This window comes from Lepisosteus platostomus, chromosome 7 (assembly GCF_059453375.1).
Source record: "Lepisosteus platostomus isolate fLepPlt1 chromosome 7, fLepPlt1.hap1, whole genome shotgun sequence".
NCBI classification, from domain to species: domain Eukaryota; kingdom Metazoa; phylum Chordata; class Actinopteri; order Semionotiformes; family Lepisosteidae; genus Lepisosteus; species Lepisosteus platostomus.
The window spans coordinates 39,932,186-39,953,351 of record NC_142617.1 but is presented as its reverse complement, the minus strand read 5'-3'; the positions used below and the strand labels follow the sequence as shown (position 1 = coordinate 39,953,351).

The 21,166-nt window shown below is 43.5% G+C and overlaps 1 protein-coding gene across 2 annotated transcripts; it reads right to left on the bottom strand.

The window, feature by feature from the left end:
• Positions 1 to 206: 206 nt before the first annotated feature.
• LOC148658730 (serine/threonine-protein kinase 38) lies at positions 207 to 21,036 on the bottom strand. Of its 2 annotated transcripts, none has more exons than XM_088640283.1 (14): positions 20,890 to 21,036; positions 15,645 to 15,781; positions 14,287 to 14,338; positions 13,603 to 13,725; positions 12,642 to 12,725; positions 11,291 to 11,414; positions 10,507 to 10,661; positions 8,957 to 9,059; positions 8,424 to 8,485; positions 7,531 to 7,648; positions 7,165 to 7,288; positions 6,736 to 6,831; positions 6,308 to 6,402; positions 207 to 6,047 (listed from the first exon to the last, which is right to left on the bottom strand). In XM_088640283.1, exons 2-14 carry the CDS (start codon positions 15,773 to 15,775, stop codon positions 5,911 to 5,913), a joined length of 1,404 nt encoding a protein of 467 aa, XP_088496409.1. In that variant the 5' UTR covers positions 15,776 to 15,781; positions 20,890 to 21,036; the 3' UTR covers positions 207 to 5,910. The 2 variants fall into 2 exon arrangements, with proteins under 2 accessions (XP_088496409.1, XP_088496410.1); XM_088640284.1 differs by lacking the exon at positions 20,890 to 21,036 and adding an exon at positions 18,056 to 18,204.
• Positions 21,037 to 21,166: the final 130 nt, after the last annotated feature.

The following is a 21,166-nucleotide window of genomic DNA, read 5'->3' as shown; positions in this document are numbered from 1 at the left end:
AGCACAGTACATTGCAAAATCAACAAATCCCAGGAGCACATTCAGCATGACAGCATGTCTGTACTTTCTGAAAAGGCACATCTTACAGTTTGGAAGTTTTAAGCAATGTAGTCAAGTCAAGATGCATCTTTGTTTACTCTTTATACTACGTGTACTGGCAGTGCATACAGCCTGTCACTAACAAGGATTGCACATGAACAGAAAAATGCAGTAGAAACTATGTACAAGGGTTTATTGACTCATTTTAAAAGGCTGGCTGTGGCAGCACTGAATGCTCCTTTCACAAAAACAAGCTTTGCTTTCTGCTGCTGCCAGTAACCAAGCAGGTTAAAACAAAAATGACAGCTAGAAACAAACCTCAGGAGAGGGGAAAAAATATTTAATCAAACTGCATTTACACGTATAAACCTGTACTATGTAAGGCAGCAATATTTATATATAACTAGCCAAAACTACATGGAGGAGGCTGGGGATGGCAGAGATCCTGTTTCAGCTTAAAATAAAAGCACACACAGGCGGCATCACTGGCATAGAGAGGCTCTGTTCATATTCAAGCACAGAAGAAAATGAAGATTCCCCGTATACAGGGAGAATGTGCACCTCTGAGAAGAATAGATCTATAAACCTCCCAGGTTGCATACCCAGGACTGTGTGCAGGGGTTTAATGGCAGAGCTGGGAGAGAAGGAAGAAGCAGTAGGCTCATGGCTACTGCAGTCAGTAACAGATGGTTGTGAGACTTTATATCCCCTTGCACACTTCAGTCCCCGTGGGCCTTCTGCCCTCATGAAGAGCCCGTGACCTTTAAGACCATGTCACACGGTTTCTTTTTTTAACATCATGAGGTCCTGCCCTGCAAGAGCCATTGATCAGCAGAGAAGATTCCTCCCCTGAACTTTGGAAACTAGTCAAATTGCTCCCAACCCAGAGCAGGAAACGCACTCAACAGAGCATTTGCCAAAGTGAAGCGAAATTTTTTTAAAAAAACTTATGTATCCTGCTCCGAGACCCATGTTCTCCTTTCGGAAAATCACGAACAGGTCAGAGTTGTTGTATAGTTAGTGACATTTTGCAGTGAAGATGCAGACACTGTCCTATTAGTGATCTGACTGTTGAAGTCTTCTGTCTTTACAACACAGTTAAAACCAGACCCATTGCAGGAGACATCCCCACCAGTGAAGAGAACATACAAAATTGTAGCAAACACAAAGATCACTTATTTCACATGAGGGGCTGCTGGCCCCAGATCGGTTTTTGTCAGGCATTCAGCTAGCTAGGTAAATGAAATGGAATGCTTACACATCAGAGTTCCCTGAGCGCTGTTTGATAAAAGCACAGCTCAGTTGCAGTAACTGACAGGAGAATAAGCGAGCAATACTTCTGTGGTCCCAGGTATTTCAAACCACCACCAAGCCCCCCAGGTCTTTTTTTACATTTCAAAGCAACAATAAAATTACATGCAAAAAAAAAACCAGACAACGCAAAAGAGGGCCACCCCCTTCAAACAGGGACTGCACTGAACAACAGCCCATCTGTCGTTTTCTTTGAGTGACAATAAAAATTGTTGAATATCTCAGTCGTCCCGTTTTTACATTACTTGAAGAATATACAGAAATACATCAATCCCTCAGCACTGAGGACAAGCACAAGAATTTCCTGAATGTTTTGTTTTTAGAATTTCTTGATCTAATTGTGGAGGATAAAAAAGAGATGGGTGGTAAAAGTTGATCTTGGTAAAAGTTGACAAAATATAAAAAGGGTTGTTTTAGAAAAAATACAAAGTATACTGTGTCATCATATAACAACATAAATTACTGCATAAAACCATACATTCTGCACTGTATTATCACAACAGAGATAGCAGGGCCCAGGACCGCACTGCTCTCACTTTGCCTCAGTGGGGCAAACACAAACCTGTGTCCACAGCGTGCCAATGGTGTTGGACCTGCCTGTGTCAAAGTTTTTTGGCTCTGTACCTTTATGGAAAAAAAATACACGCGTACATACTGTATATGGAGTAGTTAAAAGCGGGAAAAAAATCCAAAAAACCAAACAAATTTAAGAAAGCGAGCCTTGGTAACCAGCCATTGTGATGGAATTTCATTTTTACTCAATGACGAACATGTGTTTTTGCCCTGAGATAAAGGACTTTTAAGTGTTCTATGCGAAATGTAATGCAGTCACTAACACGACTGGTAACGAAAGAAAATGTTCAGATTTTTAAAGCCTGCATCAAGCGACCTTGTTTCAGCTGTGGGCATTCCCAGTCTCCTCGGCTCCTGGTGTTCGCAAGGTCCGGGTCATACGCCCTCAGGTTGGCGCTTTGTATCCCAGCAAGCACCTTGCCATGGTTTTCCATTGCAAACATCCAGCGAACACCTCCAGGGGTCGGGCAGCCTCCCCTAAGTACGGGACTTCCAGCTGACCCTCTATTGCAGGATACTCAAAACCCAGGCTTTAGCCACTTGGGAACAGAACAACAAAACCTTTTTCTTTTACTTTATGGTAACCCAACTTTGCTTGAAAGGATCCCGACAGAGACTTGCAGAAACAGAGATGCCATTATTTGATTTTCAAAATAGAACTTTTTTGCTTTAGTGCATTAGGGCCCCATGCCCTTTTCTTTTGAGAATGCCCTTTTTGTTTGAGATGTGCTCTATTTGTTGATATGCCCTTCATCTCTTGCCTAACGAGGAGAGACGCACCTCTCGCCAATCTCACTGCCTTTCTTCAAGCACCCAAGAACCCACAGAGAGCACCGAGGCAGCAGGAGGAGTCCCAGTCCCGGTCAGCTGGCAACGAGACTCAGTCTCGAACAAATGACATCTGGATCAGAGTTCAACCTGGAACTTGGAAATGAGCATCTTAATAGCGGAGTGACTTAATCGTAAGTAAAAGCCTCTCCCCTTGTTGTTCACCCAGTATGGGACTCGCCACCGATCCTTCACTTCGTTTCAAAGCAAAGACTCACATACTGCACTGCAAGAATGAGGAGGGACTACTCCAACCTGCCCAGCAATCAAGTAGTTTATTTTCTGACCCTCTGTGAGCCAGGTTATACTTGACTGAAGGAACAGTGCCGCCCTGCAAGCTTCCAGGTACACACACCAAAAAAGCTGCAGGATCGCCCCATTTACTCAAGAGCTGAGAAATCCCTGTCCAAGCGATTCTAACTCCAAGACCTGACAGCGCTTCGACAGTCTTGGCCCCCGTCAAACTGCGACATGGCCCAAATTTAAACTCCAGTCTTCTGGCTCAACCCGTGCTCCAAGCAAGCCCCTTTCCTGACTGAGGCATACCTGAGCCCTGTAGGGGATGCTTCTGAACTATACTTTTCAAATGCAGGTTATCTCATCACTCTGTAGCCCACATGTAGAAATCTATTGCCAGTAAACTGATACACAGATTCTGATATCTGATTTACAGATTAAAAGGTCAACAAGGCATTATGCCTTATCTAATGGGGTAAGAGCCATATTGTAATCACTCCACTTAGGGAGACTGAAACGGAAATAATTCACAGGATTTTGCAGTTCAGTCCCAGTGACTGTGAGTGGCAGTGTTTAACAAAAGTGGCAGCAGTGGCCTGGACTTGTGCCTGCAAGGTTGCGATTCAAACCCAGCTGGGACATGGTGGTGCTATCAGTGGTGGTAGCAAGGTACTTCACGCCAGTTGCTCGGCTGTATAGATGGGCAGAAATGTAAATCACCTTGGATAAAAGCAACAAATGAATCAACCTCCTTCAGCTTTGGCCTTAACTGCTGACAAAATCTCGTAACTGTCTGAACAAGCAGATTCTAAAACTAGTGTTGCAGGGTAATGCTGTTGACCAAATAGCAAGGTCACCTTCACAAGCAGATGGGTGTAAAATTTCGAGTAAGTCTGAATACTGAACCCTGCGATTAAAAATACACTAAAACACAAATGTTGTCTTTCAAAACACAGGCGTTCCTATAAGCTTATAAAAAGTCTAGAAGTGCTATATATATGAGGCCTACCACGGAGGTCTGTGGTTCCTGGAATACAAGCGAAATCGGTGAAGTCAGCATGTAGTCTGCTTTCATTAAGTGCATCATGTCATCTATTTAAATACTACTTCCAAAAAAAAGAAAAAGCATCCAGAAACAATTACAAGGCAGAATGCATCGAACATGCTGGTTATTTCAGCAGGCAGACCACTGAAATTATTTTAAACTGCATAGATCCTGCTTGATCTTTGATTTTCAGGAAAGGTTTGTTTGGCTTTTGGGACTGGTTTGCTGCCTGGTGTACCGTGTGCGGATCCTCATTTCCAACCCTGCTAAGGACCGGCTTCGGTCCCGACTCTCCTGCCTCTTTTCCACGGGTGTGACTTTGCTGTGGCCGTGATGCTCATTCACTGCAATGCCCATGCCCGTGACGTAATGGAAAAAAACATCTCGGAGATCCCAGTGCTTCCCATTTTACAAAAAAGAATCCTCACATGTATAGGGTAACTGTCATTCCACCTTTGCGATTCCCCAAGCAAAGGTTTTCAAGACATGATATGCCAAGTTTAAGACCCATTGCACAATAATATGGAGAGAATTTTCATCAAATATAAAAAAATGGTCTAATATTGAATGGAGGTGTATTTACTCCCCAGGATCAAGAAGCCAAAACACTTATCTGTTCAAATTACCAAACACTGCCAATGGAATTATACTGCTGCTCTCGCCTTTTCTCACTCCGTCATCAGTCTGGCACAACCTGCGTCAGACTTCTGACAGTGAAACCAAGTTTCAAATTAAAATACTGTATACTAGGAGCCTCTTAAAGACTTCCCCTTCCCCAAAATTAAAAAGGAAATGCTGTATTTTACACAATTACCTTTTCTACAGTCCTTGGTAAGTCTTTTCAGACTCATAGCTCTAAGCTGTGTGTGTTTTAAGGTGAAGATAATGCTAGTTCTGGAATTTACATTGAAACCAACAAAGATCCACTGTGTAAGACCCTGCAGGTGAAAACTGTAGCTGTCGTTGGTCTTTGGTAACGTACATGAGTTAAACACGCATTGAGACCCAATACTAATTGGAATATACTGTGCAAGACAAAGCACCGATATGGTAGATAATTTAACCAAAAAAAAGCCAGACTACCACAAGCAGAGAAAACTAAAAAATGTCCAGCACATTTCTGGAATGAGCTATGAAGCCCAGATACTTTAAAAATATTTTTAAAAGATTAAAAAACGATAACCCCAGAAAAGGGTTAATCTGCCACTTAACAGAAGCAGAAAAAAGGTCCCAAGTACATACAACATTTTGTACATAGTCGCATATGTAAAAAACACTGGCGGAAAGAATAAATAACCCTGGGTTTGAAAAAAGCGCACTGCAGGGGACACTCATCTGACCTGAAGCAGAACGGAGACCTCAGGAGAGATTTCACAGCAGTGGAAAGGACTCGCAAAGAAGAGGAGAAAGAAACTGTAGTAGAGGAGGTGCCGGAAGAGCTCTGCAGGGGGCTCCAGCGCTCCAGTATCCCAGCCCACAGAGCTCCGGGTACAAGCCCTGCCCTCTCTGGGTCCAGCTCACGCCTCTGCCTGCTTCAGAGTTCGACATGAAGAGAATTTACTGTTCTAAAACACTTTTTTTTTTACCAATTGTTTTGCCCTTTTTTCTAGCTTTCCTGGACCGCCAGGCCGCTCCATGCTTGACTGTGGAAGAGTGTGCCCTGCTCGTGAGCTCCTCTTCCCCACGACCTCAGCGATTCGATATGAGGGCAAAAGGCCTGGAAGGCAGAAAGGCAAGCCCTCACAGTCAGTCTTCTCCGGCAGAACAGGGGCTAATGGCAGACCAGGCTCCTTGCAAAGCTCTTTCAGTGCTGATGTGCCAGAAGAGAGGAGGACGCACCAGCCTCGAACCCGGGTCGGCCCCCGGTCCTTGGGGGCCTATCTCTTCCCCGTCTTTATGTAGGAAGGTATGGCTCCCCGAGCCGTCAGCCCCTCGAATCGCTTGTAGGTGTAGTTAATGAAGACCCAGTCCTTGTTCTTGTAGTCCGCCTCCGAGTGGTTACTCACCACGGCAGCTAAGACACAAACCACACAGTGAACACTGGATTTATAACAAGCGAAAACCTTCCAGAACACAGGTCATGACTTTGATTGATTCATTTTAGCTTCACTTTTAAAGCCTTCAATTCCAGGCAGCACCTTGCGCAAACAACCTTGTGACTCTTATCTCAGCTTCACACAAGCAACCAGCCAGGCAGTGGTGACAGGGCAGTGTGGGGGCGTGCGGTCGCCTTGATTTGACTATCACGTTATCATGCTGTGGCCGAGACTCTACCTGCAGGCTGTAGGATGTCTGACTCGGGGAACTCATCGAAGTTGGAAGTGTCGTCAATGCTTTTGATCTCGATTGGTATTGCTGCAGGTCTTTCCCTGCCAGAGACAAGAAACACAAGGCTGGGCTGTTCGGAAAAAGAAATGCTTTTCCAAAGAGATTCACTGCTTCACAGGAGGAGGAGATATGGAGTGCTTTGCGTTTAGGAATGACAGCACCTCCTATGGTTTTAACCTGGAGTAAAACCAGTCCTAAAAACTGGTTTCATATCTAATTTACAGAGGCTCAATATATTTAGAGTTTAAGATGGCTAATGTATAGCTTTTACATACAAGACACAGAAATGCATATGTACGCGTGTAGAAAAGCTGCAGCCCCCATGAAGTCGGCTTTCTGTGGGATTTCCTGCAATGAGTATAATGGTGAGGTACCTTATGTGGTCATAATCCACTCCTTCAAAGAAAGGGTTACTTTTGACCTCCTCCACCCCTGCTGCACCAATTCTGTGCTCCCACTCGCAGCAGAACCTGTCCAGCAAGGTGAGAAACATTTTAATTAACTTTAATTGTACTGGGATGAAACAAAAACACAGACTCTCTGACATTTTTCTTAATTATCATTACCAGTATCAGTCTGTACAAATCATCTTTTGCCAAAACCATCCAAAAGACGACAGACCATCAGAAACAAAGCAAAATACCTCAACCGAGCCACTCGGAGAAAGCTGCTAAACTTTTTAACCACTCCAGATAGGATTTAGGAATGACATGTCTGTTTCCTGAATTCAAGAATTCGAGATGGGAGGGCTGGGCAAGAGGCCCGGAGATAGGGGTGGAAATGCAGAGGAACGAGACTCGTACCTGAGGATGAGATCCTTGGCCTTCTCGGAGATGGGCACTTCGGGGGGGAAGGTGAGGGTCTCTCTCCAGTTCATCACTTTCTTGTAGGTCTCCTGCGGGGTCTCGGAACAGAATGGGGGGTACCCTGGAGACAGACAGTTATATTCCTCCTTATATTCCACAGGTAGTTGTGCCAAAAGTACCATTTTTTAAAGTGAGGTGCAGAATTGAACATCAGCTAGATTAACTGCAAAGCTACTGTTTTACTAAAAGCTCTTCCTGGGGGCAATTCCTTAGCATTGATTTTAGTGCCCACCCCTGGCAGGGCCCGTTTAGGATTCGAGCACTCGAGACGAAGCAGACAGCCAGATCCGTCTGAAGTCTTACCAATCAGCATCTCGTACATAATGACCCCGAGAGACCACCAGTCGCACAGCTTGTTGTATCCAGTCTGCATGAACACTTCTGGGGCAATATAGTCTGGGGTGCCCACTGTAGAGAAAGCCTACAAAATACAATCATTCATTAGATGCTGCACTGATGCTAATAAACAGAAACAATGAGATAGATTAGACTTTAAAACCCTCAGGCTCTGGCCTACGCACTTCACTCAGCATGAGCTCAAAGTCTGCTAAAAGAACATTAGGGTGAGAGATTAATGTTGATCATTATTAAGGTCTGAATAGTAAAATATCCTAGAACAAGGGTTTTCAATCAAACGCTTGGGGTGTCCTCGGGGGTCCATGTTCGAAGTGTTCAGAAGCAAGGGACGACCCGAACCATGCCAAACACACTCGTACCTGTCAGTGGGATCTGCTCCAAAAGCCCTCACAGTGCTGTCCTGTTTTTTCTTATTTAATAATGAACAGTGGCTTCTTATAATCATATACCTCCGACTCCGTTAAAACTGCGGACTACTTCCAAAAACGGGCTGTCCTAGCCAAAAAAAGACTGAAAACCCTCTTTTGCAAAGACTATTGAGTGAGGTTTAGAAAGATGCACAAAACAAGAAAAACTGAGCGCTGCTCTGGATCAGGAAATCACAAATCCCCATTATCCCCTTGGGAACCGAAATGACAGGTGTGTGAGCAGACAAGCAGTTGAGCTCATCAGTGTGGGAAAGATGCACATGAACTGTGCTGGTGGTCTGGTGTAACACACTGCGTTTCTGTTTTGTTCTGAAGGGACGTAATCCTGTCAGGACGGTGTCTTCCAGTCCTGCCCTCTCGGTGTCCCGGAGCAGCATGGGAATGCGGAGAGAGACCGCCGCTGACACTCACCAGCTGCCGCCTGTTTCTCTTCCAGGTCTCCGCCTTCCTCTTGGAGTTCATGTTCTGAAAGGCTTGGAAGAAGAGGACAATCTTGACGTCAGCACAGAGAGATGTCGTACAAACACTCCTTTGTTATTTCTGACACAAAATGCACCCAGTGGGAAATGGTACGTGAAATAAATGTCTAGTTTATATTTCAGATATACTGAAAGTGTTGGCATCCTGTATCTGGGACATTGTTATTCACTAATTCTATCAACGTGTTATAAATTGTGCATGAACTGCCAGCGATACCTCTTCTGAGCTTACTAAACACTAATAACTGGTACTTAAGAGGTTTTAGTGAATTGAGATTCAAAAGCCCAACCACATGTCTGAATTTACAGGCACATAAATCTGTATATACAAAACCACACTTAAAACACCTTTGAGCAAACACTTCTGAAGACAGGGTAGCCTTATAATGATCCTGAAGGGAGATGCAATGTTTCAGTGAAGATGTCAAAGATGTATAAAGTACAGGCAATGTTGGCTATACTTACTGAAGTCACTGGGCAGGCTGTGGTTCAGATTCCTATAGAACTCTGTCCTGTGTGCTTTCTTTAGACCTGTGCACAGTCCAAAATCCGACAGCTTCACATGGCCCTGAAACGATCCAAGTTAAAGTTAGACATAAAAAGATCATTAGATGGAGATAAACACCAGGCCATTTCAAAATGTATTAATGTTAAAATCAAGTTCTACAAAGGTGCAGGTCAGTTAATCATCAATAACCTCAGGTCTGTGAACTCTCTTTCATGAGGCTGATGCTCAAAGTAGAACATTCCATGTAGAATCTCATGTCTGGCATTTGCTTCAAAAACAACTCAGCGTCACCTTTTGTATAAAAAAAAACATTTCAAGAACTTTAGAAGTTTAATTTTGTGAAATGTATCTGTTCTCTGGAATTCTCTCCTTGCGATATTAACAACATGGCACCTCCACATCGTGGTCTTCATTATAAAAGCCCTGTTTATAGCACACCTGACATGATAGCCAAGCCTTCAAGAAGCCTGAGTCCACATCGTTTCCCATGTGTGGGCTGCAGCACATAACGTGTACTAAACCAATGTTCACACCAGTCGTTTTTTCACATTGCATAGCTAAGCAGGCCCTCTGTGTTAAGTGGGCATCTTTTGGCAAGAGCAGGAAGCCAGGCTATACTGAAGTTTCACGCAGGTGTGCATGAATGTTTAAAAAGTGATTTTATACATATTGCGGTATGTGAAAACAGACATGGGCACACACCACTACAGTAGGAGAAAGCTTGATGCAGCTGCATTAAGTGAATCTTTTACATGTTAAGGACAGTGTCCTTAGATTCTGATAATGGGTGGATGGACTGGTCCAGCACAATCCATGCAAACATACTTTCCTGTCCAAGAGCCCTTTGTTTACTGCAGCATGAAATCTCTATTATGTAATACTCCAGCCGGAAAGACACGTCAGCAGTTCATCAATGTCACATTACTCCACATCTGAAGCTTTATGGTCACAGAAATATCATCGCTTCAATTTCAGTATTTGTGCTGCCAAGCCCTAGTGAAGGACAATCAATATAAAAGGAGATATTGTGCCAGAAAAAAAAACACCATCAGCAAATAACTGAGAAAAATAACTAATGTCACTCCTACTGGCAACATGTCTTTGTTTTCTTGGTTCTAACTTCCTCAGGAAGTATAACAAAAGCACCAACACACCGCAATTCCCCACCCAGCTGCAATGAAATACTCTGTTCATTTTTTTAACAGCATTTTCAGGAAGAGAGGGGCACCTGCAAACTGCAGAGACTTCACCTCGTTCCAGTGCCTTGAAGAAATGTAGAATATTATTGATGCATCATTTTTCCAGGTTAGGAAGCTTCTGAAATGACGAAAGGCGAATGGAAAGGAGCTCAACAGCGCTTCTGATTTTCTCTTAATTTGATATGACTGGGGAGCCTGACTGCTGATCTACAATAACAATCTGCACCACTCTACTCCCTCCAGTGACACCACCAGGGCTTTTCCATCGGGAGTGCCGAGCTCCCAGAAAAGATCTCCAAGTCTCTTACCTTGCTGTCCAGTAGCAGGTTGTCAGGTTTGATGTCCCTGTGGATGAAGCCCAGCTGGTGGATGGAGTCAATGGCCAGCACAGTCTCTGCAATGTAAAACTGCGTCTCCTCCTCGGTCAACGTGTCCTTCTTCATCAGCAAGGTCATCATATCACCTGCAGGACAGACTCGGGCAATGAGGAGGGGAAAAGTGGAGAATGCTTCCTTGTACTAGACGATCGGCTAGGGTGACTGGGACAGGGCAGGCAAGAGGAACAAGCAGAGGTTAATTCCATCCTGAAGAGTGGATAGAAAAATTGTTTTGGCTGTCCAAAACTTCCTGTTCAAGAATCAGGCATGCTCGCAGAGGAGGCATTTAACAGAAGCTAACAATTGCTGATCGCAAACAACATTGGAACTCCAGACATTTTTGCAAAAAAGACCTGTGTGATTCTAGGTGCATTTATTTATTTAGTATTTAACTGTTTCTTGATTAACACCTGAAAAATAATTAGCACTGTACATCTGAAAGCTCTGGGAGGAAGTCTTCCACAAATCCATTCTAGTGCAAGTCTATGGTAAGAAACCGTGACATCACAAACTGTTTTACATTCTTAATACTTTCGGGACAGTTTGTCACAAAGCGCGTCATACAATCTTTACAGAGCTGGTAAAGACTGAAACAGATCGAGAGATCCCGTATTTGACTAACCCTAAATTTGTTACACATGGGAGTAAACAGATCTTCGTTAATCTCAGGTGCCTGCAGACAAACCACACAGAAAGCTGACAGGTGTCTTCTTACCCCCTGGCAGAAACTCCATAATGAGGTACAGGTTCATCTTGTCCTGGAAGCTGTAGAACATCTTCACCACCCAGAGACTGTCTGCCTCCACCAGAATATCCCTCTCTGCTCGGATGTGCCCCACCTGCCAGTATTATACCAGGAAGACACGGGATCACAGTTCTTACCAATCCCAATGATCTTTTCCCTTTGCATGGAATTCACCTCAGCTTTAACATTCAGCTATCAACTTCCCAATAGACAGATGGGCCGAATGGCCTCCTCTCATTTGTAACTTTTGTGCCATTCCACGTTTTACAAGCTGGGGGCTCCTTTACTAAAGGAAAACCACATTACGTTCATATTAACACATTCTAAACACAAAAGCTGCAGGTCCTCAGTCCCCCTCAGTGTAAAGTTTAGTCTTAAACTCATCTGGGTCATTATCCAGCAGGTTGTCCCATATCTCTTTACATCATCACCAGCTAAAGACTATGGAGATAAACCTTAACTGGATCAACTCTTCTCAAAGGTCAAGAGCCGAGTACAACTCGAGACACCAAAAACCCGCTGGATTCCGGAACATGCGATTCCAGTTTTAAAAAGAAAGTATGCAGAAATAAAGCTGCTTTTTAAAGGAGATTCTGCAGCTTGTAAAACCAGGAGCGGCTATAAATGCTATGCAACAGGAGTCCAGCTTCCATCACTGATTGAGTAAGGAGGACCTTTTATACACATGGCAGACCCAGTCTGTACATTTTGGTCATTGCAAACAAACACAGAGGCTCGAACTTCAATTTAAGACTATAAGTGAAACCTGAGAATTGCCAATAACCTAATTAAAAGTAAACATACAGCTGGAATTGGTTGTTTTTTCCATTTCTATGAGATGCAGTTTCACTATATGCCATTCTGTATTTAACTTCCTCTTTAAAGAGGTTGAAACAAGCTCTTGAGCAACACCCATATAACTGTACTTTACAGGCCCCACCTGCTTTTAACCCCAGGAAGATTTATGCTCTAATGCCTTGATGTTCTAACACAGGACTTGAAAAAGCAATGAAGCAAATCAGTCTTTACTGAGGGTCCTGCAGAAAAGATTTAACAGAATAGCGAGACCAGCAGTTGTCACTACATTACATTCAGACACTGTTATGCATTGTGTTTTTTCTCCTGGATGAGTGTGGATCTTTAAAATGGGTTTAACTGCTTTAAAGATCCTGGTTGAGCCGCTTTCTGTGATATCACCGATAGAAGTCAATGGGAAATGATCAGGTATTTTTTGGAAGCTCCTGTTTTCCCCACAATCTAAACATGGATGACTTTCTTTTCCTTCCAGTCACTAGTGGGGATCTTGTGACAGAAACTTTACCTGCTCCTTTTCCAGCATGTCCGCTTTGCGCAAGATCTTCATGGCATACACATGGCCTGTGTCCTTTTTCTGAACAAGACGCACCTGGGGTGGGGGAGAAGGGACCCATCATTCCTGCCCTGGACTAAATGGAAATTTGTCATCTCGTTTACCAAACCGCGTTATACCATACAGTGTTGCGGGAAGCCGGAGCCTACCCAACAAGCAACGAGTGCAAGGCAGGGTACACTCTGGACAGGGCGCCAGTCCATCGCAGGGCAAGTGCAGGCCAATCAGACATGGGGACAATTTGGAGGCCACGGTACAGGCAGAGGGAGGAAATTTGGCCCGGACACCAGGATAACTCCCTACTCTTACCATGAAATGCCCAGGGATATTTTAATGACCACTGACAGTGGAAATCAACCTTACTTTTCAGCATTGCCTTCACAAATGAACAGGAAAACTGTAGATATATTAGTGCAATATCATAAATCTAAAAAGATCAGTTTATTTAGCTACAACGTTAATCCGTGTGACTGTGACCACTAATTATTTATTTCACCCTGAGCTGAAAAAGTGCAAATACTTCCATAAAGAAATGGATGCAATAATTACATCAGGAACAATCTGCAGGCCAGAAGGAAAGGCTAGATCCTTCAAATATGAAATGCACATTAATTATATATGGTTTATGCGACTAATGCAAACGAAAAAAAAACTTAACAATACACACAGCAAGGGTTTGCATGAAACACGTGTTCTTTGGCCAAAGTCACAGTGACCAACCACACTGTCAGCACAGCAGAACACTATTACAGGGCTGGCTGATGAGGCATCGGACCGGAGCACTAACTCATCTGAGGCTGGGAGAGGCAGAGAGGCTCAAGATGGGTTTGCAGATCGATTCTGCAAAGTCACTGCAGTAAGGGGTCAGGAGTGTGAGCAATCAGTAGAAGGGGCGGGGGGTTTTGAAAGTTACCTCTCCGAATGCTCCACGACCTATGACCTTTAGGGACTCAAAGTCATCTAAACCAAGACGGGTTCTCTTGAGGCGAAGGAATTCCGTCTCCTTCCGGGCATGCTCTGATCGCCTTTGGCGTTTCTGTTGAAGTGCAGGGATGGAAAGCACGAGTTTTTAAAAGAAAAAGCAAAGTACTACACAACTTAAACCTTCTTCCTGTCTCATCATCACATTGTACCCCCCTTCACCAAGTTAGTGAGGCACCACTTTCAGCACATATAATACCTTCATGCCATACAGTGTTGAAACCTCTTGCAAAGCCCATCCATTACAAAAGCTACATCTTAGAGTAGTTCAACTACATCTACATCCACAGGTCCACTGCTACAGGACATCGACGGCACAAGACCTCGGGAAGAGGGTTAAATGAGCAACTGCTGGTTGTGACACCAGAAGCAGCTCCATAAAATCAGTGCTGATTTAGGAACCGAAATCAGTCTGGGGAAAAAAAGGGGTCTTATGAAGCAAGAAGTTCAAATAAAAGGAGCATTTAACCAGAGCACAAAAAAGAAGAAGCTACAAAAATGCAGGAGGTCAGGGTGGCAGTCCACGCAGGACTGTGGCGGGACACGCCCTGAAAGGATCATGACTTGCTCCTTCCTCGGTTCTCCCTCTGGAATGCGCCACCACATGTTCCCTCACCTCCTCGTCCGGCAAGCCTTGTTCATCCATCACCTTTTCCAGTTTCTGCTGCCTGTGAAGAAAAGAGGGCACAAGGTGGATTAGCCATCCAGTTTCATGTTACAAACACAGTATTGTGGCCCAGCTGCTCTTATCAGCCCCGCCTTTTCGACTCTTGCTCTGGAGCAGTCTCAATCAAGACACAGCATTGAAACCCCGCTGTAATCCTACACCTGAAGCCATGAATAATTAGGACCTTGAGTTAGAGGCTGGGTAATAAACCAGAGGTTTCTTCAAGAACAGCAAAGGAAACTGAGACCTGTGTCATAACTACTGGACCAGAACAAAAAAGTATTAAATATCTGCTCGAGAATACATGGGCTCTAGTAGACCTGTCCTTTGATAAAGGCAGTGCTCAGCGTCACTAACTATCAGCCAGAGAATGTCACACACACTGCTGTAGTTCACACGATAAGATATGGCACTTGAGAGAAAACTAAAAATGAAATTCACTGTCACGTTCACAATGAGAAAAACAGTGTACACATTGGTAAAAGCCAAATACAATATTGGGTGTTTATGCTTCATTATAACTACATAAAGGCAACAGACAATATTCTTTGTCTCTGTTTCCTCTGCCGGTAACCCTGGCTTGCTGCCACTCTTGAGCCTCCGTTCAGCGTTTCTCAAGCACAACTTCCTCTTTGGACCTTGGTGACAGGCTGCGGACAAACACGGCCCAGAGCCCTTCAGGTTACACACATTTCACCACAGGGCTTGAAACTACAATCACCAACCTTAAGGAACCTATTGTAGGATGAATGTGTTCTTGAAAAGCAGAAACTGTTATATGGTAGAAAAACCAGAATCTCCTCACAATACTCAATGTCTTATTGAAAGCCCGCGCAGTTTTGGGCTGGGTCTATGCTTTGTCAGTCACCCTCAGAAAAGGGGAAACAAGCCTGTGTAATCGAGAGAAGGCAAGGGGCTACACGCTTGGGCCATAACTCTGCACAGACACGTTTTATCATTCTGTAGAAGACAGTAGTACAAACGTCCAGAACCGCCACAACTAGATGCACAAATGCCAGTGTTTTATAAGTTTATAAACTTAGCACTATCAACCATATCTGCAAAAACATTCCAATCCCTCTATTAAAGGAATCAAAGACAGTCGCTGCGAGCTCTCAAGAATAATTGTTTTGCAGCTACTGCAGACAGAGGCAAAGTCCAAAGGATATGAGCAGAACACGAGCATTCCAGATTACTTACATTTATCGTGAAAGCATTACTTCCTTATACGCAGTGTATCTTTCCCCATTTACTTCCAACAGAGAAAAGGAGGGGAGAAAAAGACAATGGACTTCTGGGAAAGATACCTGATTTCCCGCTCCTCGTGCTGGGTGATGAGGTTGCTGTAGAAGTTCTCCAGGGTCACCTTGGCCATGGTCACACGCTCTTTGGTGTGGTTACTCATTGTAGGGTAGGACGTCTGACCTGTCATCGCCATGGTTACCTGCAAACACCAAAGAACAGCAGCCATGCCAGTGATAACGAGACATGCCAAGAGTGGAAAAGCATCGCTAATGCAGCCCCAAGCAGATCTGCATACTTTGTAAGCCTTGTAAAGAAACCCTGGGTAGTTTTCTTCATTGAGAAACCTGTGGAGGTTAATGCCATGCTGAAAAACAAAAAGAGGCTCCACTGCCGAAAATGTTGTTCTCCCTCGTGTTACTTTTTTTGTGTAATTAACCTGTTCCTCTGAAGCTTGCCAGTGTCCCACTCTTTTCCCCCACTTAGTTATGCGTATCTAAACAGCTAGATAAGCCATAAGTCTGCCAATGAGAGGAAGCCATTGGGCCCACCCTGCTCTTTAGGTAGTCTGGCAGTTTAGGAAACCTAATGTCTCAACCAGCCACTTCAGGGAGCTCATAGCTTGTACCTCAGCCACCTGGCTGAAGCCTGTTCCCACCACCCACAGCTCTATGTATTCTATGTAAAGACAAGTTAGCTACAGTATACTATGTCCTAAATGCATGACCTTTTTTCTATTGTGAGACCATGTAGTTGTTTTACTACTGAGCCTACAGTAGGTCCCTCACTCTTAAAACCATGGATCTTGCATTACCTCAATTACAATATCTTTTATTAGCCCTTTCTAGAATGAAGGAATGTTGAATAAACTTGTAAAATAATTCCAAAATAAACAACGTTTGCTGTACCTAAGGATGGGTAGCTTTATTCTACTGACTAGCGCCTAACTATTAATAACCTGAGAAAACCTTTATTGCAGACAAAGGGGGCAAACACCAACATGTGCATGTGGAGACCCCCACTGTTGCACATAGCAACTCACCCAGCTTTTTTCTATTCCAGTTATTTCTTTGATTCTTAGACGCAATCGTAAGCACATATCCCAGTAAACAATTAAGACTACAAAATACCTACAACTAGGAAAACTGGACAGAAAACATTCATAAAAATGAACGACTAACTTTCAGCATGGTCACTCAAATTTCTCCAGTCAATTCCCTGCTCTTCCCGAATTGAAATTTTCTTCTCAATGGGTTTACATAGTAAAATAAAGGCATAACAAATAAACACACAATTCAGCTGAACAAATGATTTGAATAAATTCTGAATGTTATTTGTCTGCCACACCTGGCATCAATATAAAGACATTTTCAAATTACTACATCTGGTTCTGTAAGCACCATAAGACAAAGGTCTCTAGGCAAGCTTTTAGTCATACATAAGGCTAATCAGCCTAAGCCCACAGTATCTAGAGGAACAAACTGATATTGTTTGCATCAGCAGAGACCACACACCCAATGCTGTCCATAGTGCATAAACACAGTAATAATTAATCCACCTCCCCTGGAAATCTCTCAAGCATGATGGGCTTCACAAGAAGTGGTTAATGTTTACTGCAGGGTTTGTGCAGGACCAGTGCCACCTTCTAGTATGAAGGGCTACAAAAGCCCTGAGCAGAATGGCATGGGACAACGATAAAAATAACCCGTTCACAAAAATGATTTTCAGTTTCACCGATAGAAGATGGTGATGCAGTTAGGAAAACATGCTGCACAAGATCAAAGGTGTGAGGAAAGAGGTAAATGCCGTTTCCCCCAAAACTCTAGATTTACCGTGACCTTAACATCACCATATCTCCATTACCTGTATCCACACGTTCTCATTTCTCTGACAAGATGGGATGTGGCTACATCACATTGCTACAGAGAGACCTGCAGTCCACTGTAATAGCAGACAACAACATCATTTAACCCCGTTAGTCTCAGGAGGAAACTTGCCAGAGGCAGAATGGCAAACAAACACCAGCTGTAGAAGATTCTGAAAGCCTAAGGGGATACAATCAGAAGTTCAGAATTTGCCAAACTCCCGGTGGGGGACCAGTAATACATTTAAAACGATAACAGCACTTCATTATACAAAAGGTGGTGGGAGTGTGGAACAGGCTGTCCAGCCTTGCTGTTAAAGTCCATACCTTGGCTTCTTTAAAAAAACAACAACAAGAGGATGAGATCATTAGACACTAACTGCCAGACAGGATCGTCTGTAACCTGTACGGTCTGTTGGAAAAGTGTTACGACCGCCCTGCTGAGAAGACCGAAAACAAGTGTGATTCTCAGTTGCAATGCACTCTAGGAAAGAGGTTTAAAAAATGTACACAACACCTTTACACAACCCGCTCATAATTACATTAAAAAAACATTTTTGCATTTTATGGCTTGTGGAAAAACTATTCCACGACAAAACAAGAATCACATACCGGCCACTTATCTTCCAGCCGAAGTTGGCGGACAGTAGAAATCTCAAAGGCAAGTACATTTTGCTCCACTTCGCAGGTAAATACATGCTGCACTTGGAGCTGGGAAGGTTGTGGCTGGATCAGAAGAAAGTGCACTGCTTCTGGCACAGGCCTTTGGTTTGAACTCACTCATGATTTGTGGTCAGTAATGGCTTGGACCATTATCCCCAAATTTAGAACAGGGATTACAAAAAAAAACTTTTGGAAAGTCCAAGCTCACTCATCCTGCACTAATCAGATTGGAAAAGGAACCAGGAGGGGATCCGCTAAAAAACCACCTTGTGACACGACACCAAGGAATTGACTCCTGTGTCACTGAAGATCACAGGCACTGCTCGGGAGAACAGGGGCGTCGCCACAGTCTCTTGGTTTGTAGTGAGGCCAGACTGTACATTAGCCCCCGTAATTTAAAAGTATTTTCTCACTCCTCCCCCTGATCTGCTGTGCACTGGGGTTGTTGGTACAGAATGGCCGCTGTGTGTCGCCCAGGTGGGGCAGCTGGTGCAGAAATTAATATGTGCTCTGATAAAGTTTTTCTTTTAATTTCGTGAATATACCTGACATGCATTAATGCAGAGAGAAAAAAAAAGTTTATATTGCTGGACAAATAAGTTTCAATATCATGGGTGACACAAAACAATGAAACTATAAATAAACTAAACAAAAATTAACTCCTCCAGTAACCTATCAGAAATGGAGTGGTGACTGTACCGTCTTTAAACAAGTCTAAAAATACAGTTAAGTGAGACAACGGCGCCCTTTAAAGTTATTTTAAGTGTATGTGTAGTACTGAACCAGAGGAAGATGAGATATTTAATGCAAACGTGAGAAACAAGTTCTGAAGGAGCCGCGGTTATGTTTCGCAACGTTACTGTAAGTGTCACGACAAATGAACACTTTTGTGTTCACACGGTCCAGACAAAACCCGCTAGATGCAGTCTGCTTCCAGAGCATGTTCGCTTCATCGTAGTTGTACAGTATCAAATACAAAGCTTCGAGAATATCGACTTGCATAAACGTAAATATGCAAGTGAAACTATTAGATCAGGACGCACAGTACAGACCAAAACCTGTCCCGCCAGTTCACAGTGTGATGAGCAGTACTGGGACACAGATGTACCGTTACCTCGCTAACCGGAGGATAAAAAAGCCATATGAATGTTCAATAAATACTAACCGCCAACCTTTCCTGCTCTTTATTCTAATATTTGAAATAACCCTCCAGCTAACACGCGCTATCTAAATTCGTGCAGTTTGTGATAAATATAACGTCATTACATAACGGACAACTTAAGTAATTGCTCTCTCCTTTTCCTTCAATTACCAAGTTTAAAACCTACTTTAAGTATACTTAATTGATAGCGCCTCCTCTCCTCTGAACGCACTGAATCCATTTAACCCATTCCTGCACGAAAGAACTAAAACACTTGGCGTGAGTACTATTCCTCTAAACTCTTCACAGCCTGTCTTCTCGTCTGTGAATTAGACAGACGTCCTACGTACAAATTATATATATACATGTAGAGTCACGTATGCATACAGTATCAGAGAAACGTGTGCGCAGGACAACGTTACTGCAAAGACCTAACAGCCCCCACTTTAAACAAGCTAAAACGAGCCTCTCTGCGAACTCATTTATTAAATTACCACAGCTCTGAGAAACAAAAAAGAGAAAAGAAAATTATGCTCTTTAAAATGCTGGGTGTGGTTGGTGTCAGAAGCATGCATCGCTCAGACGCATTTTTAGGCTAAATTATAAAACCGAAGCTACGGTTGACGCTACTGCAACACAATCCCCCTTTTGTTGCAACTTATTATCTTTAACTTACTCAAGCCATCAAGCCCATTCAAGCCTTACAGTTACAGAACACGGAGAAAAGGAAAATATTACATAGACCTCTTTCAAGGACCTCCTGCAGAGACAATAGGATTCATCGACCTACTGCAGTAGCATTTATACACTGTACTTAGTTTTACCTTCTGAGGCTTTACACTATAGGTTGGTCTGTAAATTTACGAATTCATTTACAGTTCGAGAACTGTCTCGAGTTTAAACCCTTCTTGAACAAAGGCGTCACCTACACCCAAGTAACACCAACAACAGCGGCGTATTTAAGGCAGGCGCCTGGTCTAAATTGTCAAGTTAGAGGCTAAAAAAAGTTGCACGAACCCACAGAAACAACGACAGGGTCAATATTTCCATCCGTGTCAAAGGAGGATAAAAAGCTATAACTGGAAAGGTGCAATACTTAAACGCATGAAAAAGTGGACGTCTTAAGAAGCTTACTTTAACAAGATTAATAACTTCCTTCACTTTCACATTTGTAAGTATACGTTACACTTACAGTAGCTCACAGTCCTGCAGTATAGTCACCTACTAACAGCCAAGACAGGCGCTTTGTTCTCTCGCCACACCGATCTGTAACTACACCTTCCTAAAACGGCAATTGTATCCATTTTAAAAAGCGTTAATTTAATCAAATAGCTCAGCAGCCCTACGCGCCTTTCCCAAGCACAGGAATAAGCAGCAGTTTCAGTTTTCATTTTTTAACCCTACTCAGGTAGAGCAACTCCCTCTACCACAGACAAACTGGGAGGAAAAAAAAGAGAACACCAGACTTCACTTGGCTAACGGTTACTTGAGAAAAAGTTCTCAAAACGGCCCTTGCAGAAAGAACACGATCGCCGTTTTAGGTCAGACCGAAGCTGAACTGCCTTAGATAACATCTGTGTGTGTGTAAACCGGGGTATTTGCCCCTTCGGGAGTCAGTTTTTACGGTATTAAGTGCACTCACCTCCGCCTGCTCGGCCCCAGGCTCACGGCTCGCCTCTGTCCGCTTCCCCCTGTGTCGCTACTCGACGTGATGACGTGCAGAGAGCGCTAGGCGTCCTGGCTGGGCTCTTTCTTTAAATGCCTTTTTTATTAAGCAATGCTGTGTACACACTGGGGACCGACAGGACTTTTCAAAACAGGACGGCTCCCTTTGTAAATGAATGAGACATCCCACCACCAGTTGAAAATGAATATCCAATTCTGTTTTTTTAATTTATACGAAAAACGTTACGGTTAAT

What these genes read in the sequence shown, in the direction of transcription:
- LOC148658730 (XM_088640283.1), bottom strand. Translation starts at nt 15,775, where the DNA reads ATGGCGATGACAGGTCAGACGTCCTACCCTACAATGAGTAACCACACC. An exon ending in CACGAGGAGCGGGAAATCAG is followed by an intron (nt 14,339 to 15,644) that starts GTATCTTTCCCA and finishes TTTTCTTCACAG; the next exon opens with GCAGCAGAAACTGGAAAAGG. An exon ending in GTCGTGGAGCATTCGGAGAG is followed by an intron (nt 12,726 to 13,602) that starts GTAACTTTCAAA and finishes CCCCCACCCCAG; the next exon opens with GTGCGTCTTGTTCAGAAAAA.